This window comes from Rosa chinensis, chromosome 6 (genome assembly GCF_002994745.2).
Source record: "Rosa chinensis cultivar Old Blush chromosome 6, RchiOBHm-V2, whole genome shotgun sequence".
In the NCBI taxonomy this organism is placed as follows: Eukaryota; Viridiplantae; Streptophyta; class Magnoliopsida; order Rosales; family Rosaceae; genus Rosa; species Rosa chinensis.
In genome coordinates, this window is record NC_037093.1 from 6,226,473 (window position 1) to 6,233,876 (window position 7,404).

The following is a 7,404-nucleotide window of genomic DNA, read 5'->3' on the forward strand; positions in this document are numbered from 1 at the left end:
GACCCCGAAAGCCCGAAAAAGGTCACAGGTCGTGGCAAAGCGACAAGTTTGATTTCTGGCGCGATTCCCTTTCCGGAAAGGTAAAGTGCGTCCCAATCGGACTCCGGAGGCCCATTTCACGTCTACTAGTCACTTTTCGTTTTCCACCTTTAGCACGATCCAATTGTTCTTGAAATTGGACCGCCATCTGTTCTGCATCAGTCTCCTCCACCTCCGAAGAACTCGACCCCGAGTTCTCTTCAGGATAAAGAGCCTCATCGTCACGAAACTCATGCAGATCAGCAACATTGAAGGTGTTAGAAATACCCATTGAATCTGGAAGTGCAACAACATAAGCATTATCATTGATCTTCTTCACCACCTTAAAAGGACCATATTTTCTGGGCTTCAACTTGTTATAGGTACCAACAGGAAATCTCTCATTTCTCAGGAACACCATCACGTCATCACCTTCCTAGAACACTTTAACTCGCCGATGCTTGTCAGCTGCAGCTTTATACTTGGCATTAGTTTGTTCCAACTTAGCCTTAATTGATTCTCTAACAAACTGCACATCCTTGGCCATGATTTCAGCAGCAACACTAACACCAGGAACTTTAGGAAGCTTTACCAAATCCACCACATGTCGAGGAACAGCAGTATAAACTAAGGAGAATGGGGACTTCCCTGTTGCACTATGCACAGCACTGTTATAAGCAAACTCCACCTGTGGTAAAGCATAATCCCATTGTTTGGGCCTATCTCCACAAACACTCTGAACCATGTTACCCAAGGTTCTATTAGTAACCTCTGTCTGTCCATCAGTTTGAGGATAAGTTGTGCTGCTACGGTTCAAAGCTGTTCCAAACATCCTCCACAAGGTAATCCAGAAATGGCTAAGGAACTTGGTGTCTCTGTCAGATGTAAAGGACTTGGGTACTCCATGCAAACGAACCACTTCTCTGAAGAACAGTTTAGCTATATTAGAAGCATCAGCAGTCTTCTTACATGCGATGAAATGCACCATCTTAGAGAACCTGTCAACTACCACAAACACTGAATCCACTCCCCTTTGGGTACGGGGTAATCCCAACACAAAATCCATAGCAAGGTCCTGCCAAATATCATCAGGAACAGGTAAAGGTAGATAAAGACCTGTGTTTTGAGACTGACCCTTAGAGACCTGGCAGGTGTAGCACTTTCTTACGATAGTTCCTGCGTCCTTCTTCAACTGTGGCCAGAAATACCTCTCCTCAAGGCTAGCAATAGTTTTGTCTCGGCCCAAGTGTCCACTCAAACCCCCTCCATGCAGATCTCTAATCAGTTTTTCTCGCAATGAAGAACTAGGGATACATAACCGATTGCCTTTGAATAAATACCCTTCATTCACATAAAAATCTGCAACTGCATTATTGCCACTGCATTTGGTCCAGATCTCCTTAAAATCATTATCTTCCTCATACAACTCCTTCAAGAGCTCAAACCCCACAATCTCTTGAGCTAAGGTGACCAGAAAGGAAGCCCTCCTACTCAAAGCATCTACCACCCTATTAAGAGTACCAGATTTATGTTGAATCACAAAAGGAAATTTCTGCAGAAAACTCACCCACCTGGCATGCATCTTATTCTCAGTTTTCTGACTATTAAGGTACTTCAAGGCTTGATGATCCGTGAACAGTACAAATTCTCTCTGAATCAGGTAGTGCTCCCATTGCCTCAATGCTCGGAACACTGCATAAAATTCTTGATCATAAGTACTCCACTTCTGGCGAGCTTCACTCAGCTTTTCACTAAAGAATGCTACTGGTTTCTTCTCTTGTGACAATACAGCACCTACTCCCACGCCACTAGCATCACATTCAACCTCAAAAACCTTATCAAAATTAGGAAGAGCGAGAACTGGTGCAGTACAAAGCTTTTCCTTGATCAAGGCAAAACTCTTCTCTTGTTCCTCTCCCCACTAGAATTTGCCTTTCTTCAAACATTCAGTAATAGGGGCAGTAATGGTACTGAAATTCTTCACAAACCTCCTGTAGAAGGTAGCTAAACCATGAAAGCTCCGCACCTCAGAAGCTGTTTTTGGAGCTGGCCATTCTCTTATAGCTCGTACCTTCTCTTCATCAACCTGAATGCCTTCTTCTCCAACTACAAATCCCAGAAATAATAACTTGCTGGTGCAGAATGTACATTTTTTTAGGTTGATGTACAGTTTATTCTCCTGTAAAGCTACCAAAACCTGCTTCAAGTGCACCAGATGTTCTTCTTTGGTCCTGCTATATATCAGTATATCATCAAAATACACTACTACAAAGGAACCTGTAAAAGGGCGAAGAACCTGGTTCATAAGCCTCATAAAAGTGCTGGGTGCATTAGACAATCCGAATGGCATAACCATCCACTCGTACAAGCCATCCTTGCTCTTAAAAGCTGTCTTCCATTCATCTCCTGGCTTGATTCGAATCTGGTGATATCCACTTCGAAGGTCTATCTTGGTAAACACTTTGGAACCCTCTAGCTCATCAAGCATGTCTTCCAAACGAGGAATAGGGAACCTGTACTTCATAGTTATCTTATTAATGGCCCTGCTATCAACACACATCCGCCATTGATTGCCCTTCTTAGGAACAAGGAGGACTGGAACTGCACAAGGACTCATACTTTCTCGAATGAACCCCTTTTTCAACGAGTCTTCAATCTGCTCTCTCAAAATCTCATTCTCCTTGGGACTCATTCGGTAATGTGGCAGATTGGGCAAGCTAGCTCCAGGCACCAAATCAATCTGATGTTGAATGTCTCTCATAGGTGGCAGCTCGTTGGGCAACTCATCTGAGATCAGCTCTTCAAATTCCCCCAACATGTTCTGCACTTCCTTGGGGATCACCACTTCTTCCTTTTCTGCAGACAACAACCCCTTTATCACCACTGGACAGAAAACCTCAGATTCTTTAAAGGCCCTCTCCATCTCAAGTTCACTACTAGACAAGGTCAGGAAACTCTCCCCTTTCTTCACACCAGATTTCTCAAATTGACACACAGGAGCCATAGCAATTTTATGGTTATTCCACATAAACAACATCACATTGTCCCTGCCTTTATAAGTCACATCCACATCAAATTGCTAAGGTCGTCCAAACAAAATATGACAAGCATCCATATCAATAATGTCGCATAAAACTTCATCTTTATAATGCTTACCAATGGTTACCGGTACTTTGCAGGATTCAACAACTCGAACTTGTGGACCTTTCTTGACCCACCCGAGGGAATAAGGTGTCTCATGAGGTTGCGTAGGTAACTACAAATATTCCACCAGTTTCTTGGCTACAAAATTTTTGCAGCTTCCATTATCCACAATTAAATTGCACACTTTGTTATTAATGGAACAAAGTGACCTGAAAATATTGCGCCGCTGCCCCTCTTCTTTAGGACATAGTAGAACCCGCTGCAACACAATATTAACCTTCTCAGGAGATTCCTCCTCCGCAAACTCAGCCCCATCATAATCACCATCTCTCCCAACTTCTTCTTCATCCTCATCATAATCATCTATAAGGGCAGTTTGTCTCCTCTCAGGACACACATTAGACCTATGCCCCGGCTTGTTGCATCGATAACAGATATCTGTTGTAGGTTTAGCATAGGGATTATTAAACCTCTGATTCGGGGCCCTATTTTGAGCACCACTAGAACTGTTAGAACTGCCCGCGCCTTTAAAAGGAGGATTAGAAGCTTTAAAAGCGTTTTCTGCTCTCTGCAGCGTGGTTGTACCCTTGGCAGTTGAGGCGTTAACCAAATCTGTACTCCTTTGGTAGTTATACCTTTGGAAGGAAGAAGCTCGTGAAGGCTTCTCCAACAACTCTGCCTTCAATGCTAGGTTCGTAACTTCGGCCATAGTATGAACAGTTTGTAACCCAATTCTCTCCTGAATGGAAGGCTTCAGTCCACTGATATAGCGAGCCACCTTCTGGCCTTCAGTTTCCCCTAATTCATTACGCTCCGAGTAGCGTAAGAACTTAGCTGTATAATCACCCACCGTCCTAGTTCCTTGGACACATTCTATATACAGCCTGTATAAAATCTGCTCATAATCATCTGGCAAGAATCTCTCCATCATCAACTGCTTCATTCTTCGCCATGTTCTAACACCCTGCTTCCTCTACTTCTTTCGAGTGTTCTGCAACTTATCCCACCATACTGCAGCAGTACTCTTCAATCTCCAGGCAACATGCTTAACTTGCTTGTGTTCAGGCACTTCCATAATCTCAAAGAATCTGTCCACCTGAAGCTGCCAATCCAAATAATCTTCTACACCCAAATTGCCCGAAAAGAAAGGAATTTCGGCCTTGACTTTGTAATCTTGGTCAGCTTGTCCTGTTGTTCATGTTGTAAAATTTCTTCTTCAGGCTCAGATCCTGATGTATTATCAACAACTTCACCACGTGGAGCCCTAACTCGCTGGCCTCCTTCCCCATCTCTACGCCGATTATTGTTGTTGTTGTTCCTCTCACCCAACAATCCACGAATTTCTCCAATCTGATCGTTCATGGAATTGATGGCAGCAGTAAACGCTGCTGTAAGAGCTTCAATATCTGATTTCGTGACTTCACCCATTGCTGCTAAGGCAAATAAAAGAGATAGGGAAGACCTGCTCTGATACCACCTGACGCAGTCGGATTGATAACTAGGTTTACCAGCAATAAACCTAAGCAAAAGATTCTGGAGTCCACCAGAGATAAAAGAGAATAATCTCAATTTTATTGATAAAAGATGAAAAGATACGTTCTGCAGCCGCATAAATAAGAGAAAAGTACCATAGGGCGACTAACAACGAAACCCTAAGGCCCATGGATAAAAACGAAAACAACCCAAAAATAACTAAGAAAACCAAAAACGGGTAAAATAGAAAAATGCAGTTTTGAGGCCCTAAACGACCCTGAAAGCCCGAAAAAGGTCACAGGTCGTGGCAAAGCGACGAGTTTGATTTCTGGCGCGATTCCCTTTCCGGAAAGGTAAAGTGCGTCCCAATCGGACTCCGGAGGCCCATTTCACGTCTACTAGTCACTTTTCGTTTTCCACCTTTAGCACGATCCAATTGTTCTTGAAATTGGACCGCCATCTGTTCTGCATCATGAATGAGCAGGTTGTGATCAAGTTGGGTCTGCAGTTGGAGTTTATAGTCCTAGGGAAGCGACCCCAATCTGAATTGCTCAGCGCCAACCTTTGTAGAGATTACTGATTTCAGAGCTTTCCATCTAGGGTAGCTTTATTTAGATGACTTTAGAATTACCTAGACAATGATACAATTATGTTGCGTCCTTCAGGGCGGTCATAGACTGGTGTATTGTTATATACTTCTACGTTTAATGGACTGATACTGATACCCAATTCCTGCGTATGTTAAGAACGTTACCTAACACTCAAGCTTCTGGAGTGTGATGTTACGCCCATGTGCTTACGCGTGTCATAGAACCTTCACCGCAATCAACCATCCGGTTCTTCCCACACCTCCCAGCCTCAACCTGCAAACGAACAATCTTCTTGGCAAAGCAGGGGCCCTGGCCACGCGCGGCCAACTCAACGAAGCACTCTCACTCTTCTACACTCTTCAACCGCCACCCTCTCACTGCAAACAAACCTATGCCACTCTCTTCCACGCATGTGCTCGCCACCACTCCCTCCAACAAGGCGTCTCTCTGCACCATTTCATGCTTGCCCACAACCTCAGCCCAAAAGAAACCTCGTCACCTGGACCGCTCTCATTTCTTGGTACGCCCAGCGGGGTCGGGCTGTATTAGTTTATTTGCTGCCATGTTGGCGCATTACCTCCCGAATGAGTTTGCATTTGCCAGCGTGCTAAGTTCGTGTGTCGATAGTGATGGTGGACATGGCCGGCAGGTACACGGCCTCGCTTTGAAAATGTCTTTGGATGCTTGCGTTTACGTTGCGAATGCTCTCATTACCATGTATAGCAAGCTGTGTGATCATGGAGGTGTGTTTGATGTTAGTAGGGACGAGGCATGGAAGGTGTTTAGAAGCATGGAATCCCCGAATCTTATATCCTGGAATTCCATGATTGCAGGATTTCAGTGTCGTCGACTTGGAGCTCAAGCTATTGATCTGTTTGTACTTTGTACAAATGCACCTTGATGGACTCGAGTTTGACCGTGCCACACTTCTCAGCGTTTTTTCTTCCTTGAATGGAGTAAATGGCATTGATGATATGGTGGTCACTAGGTTTTGTTATCAACTGCATTGTCTAGTTATCAAAACGGGGTTTATATTAGGAACTGAAGTGGTCACTGCGTTAGTAAAAGCTTATTCAAATCTTGGAGGGAATGTTGCCGATTGTTACAGGCTTTTCTCTGAGACAAGCTGTCATCGAGATATTGTTGCGTGGACAGGTATTATGTCGATATTTTCCGAGCGGGACCCTGAAGAAGCACTTTCCCTTTTTCGTCAATTACGCAGGGAGAACTTAGCTCCAGACAGGTATACCTTCTCAATTGTTTTAAAAGCCTATGCAAGCCTTGCAACCGAGCCTCATGCCTCGGCAGTTCATTCTCAAGTTATCAAAGGCGGGTCTGGGGGTGACACAGTCCTTGCAAACGCCTTGATCCATGCATATGCTCGGTGTGGCTCCATTTCCTTGTCTAAGCAAGTTTTTGATGGAATTGAGTTTCATGATGTTGTTTCTTGGAACACAATGCTCAAGGCTTATGCCTTGTATGGACAAGCTGCAGAGGCGCTGTAGCTTTTTTCACAAATTGACATTAAACCTGATTCTGCTACATTTGTTTCTCTCCTCTGTGCCTGTAGTCATGCTGGACTGGTAGAAGAAGGAACCAGAATCTTTGACTCCATGCTTGAGAGATATCGCATTGTTCCTCTATGTGATCATTATGCCTGCATGGTTGATATTCTTGGTCGAGCTTGAAGAGTTGGTGAGGCTGAGAAGCTTGTAAGTAGAATGCCAATGGAGCCTGATTCCGTAGTTTGGAGTGCGCTCCTTGGATCATGTAGGAAGCATGGAAATACACAGTTGGCCAAGTTAGCAGCTGATAGACTGAAGGAGTTGGCTCCAGAGGGTTCATTAGTTGATGTACAAATGTCAAATATATATAGCTCTGATGATAACTTTGGTGAAGCGGGCCTAATTAGGAAGGAAATGAAAGGGTCTCGAGTGAAAAAGGAACCTGGATTAAGCTAGATTGAGATCGGAAATCAGGTGCATGAGTTCTCCTCTGGAGGCCGATGCCATTCGGAAAGGACTCATATAAGCAAAAAACTAAAAGAACTGATTGGACGGTTGAGGGAAATTGGTTATGTTCTGTTGGAGAGGAAAGATCCCACATTGGAAAAGTGACAAATAAAATATAACTTATAAGTGGGTGGGTCTCACCCAATTGTACTGAGGCCTTTTGTGAT

General features: G+C 44.0%; 1 protein-coding gene across 1 annotated transcript; it reads left to right on the top strand.

Moving 5' to 3' along the window:
- The first annotated feature begins 5,787 nt into the window (after window positions 1-5,787).
- Window positions 5,788-7,186, top strand: LOC112170690 (pentatricopeptide repeat-containing protein At1g71420). The gene is made up of 3 exons (XM_024308016.1): window positions 5,788-6,003; window positions 6,059-6,726; window positions 6,916-7,186. Exons 1-3 carry the CDS (start codon window positions 5,788-5,790, stop codon window positions 7,184-7,186), a joined length of 1,155 nt encoding a protein of 384 aa, XP_024163784.1.
- The last annotated feature ends 218 nt before the right edge of the window (window positions 7,187-7,404 follow it).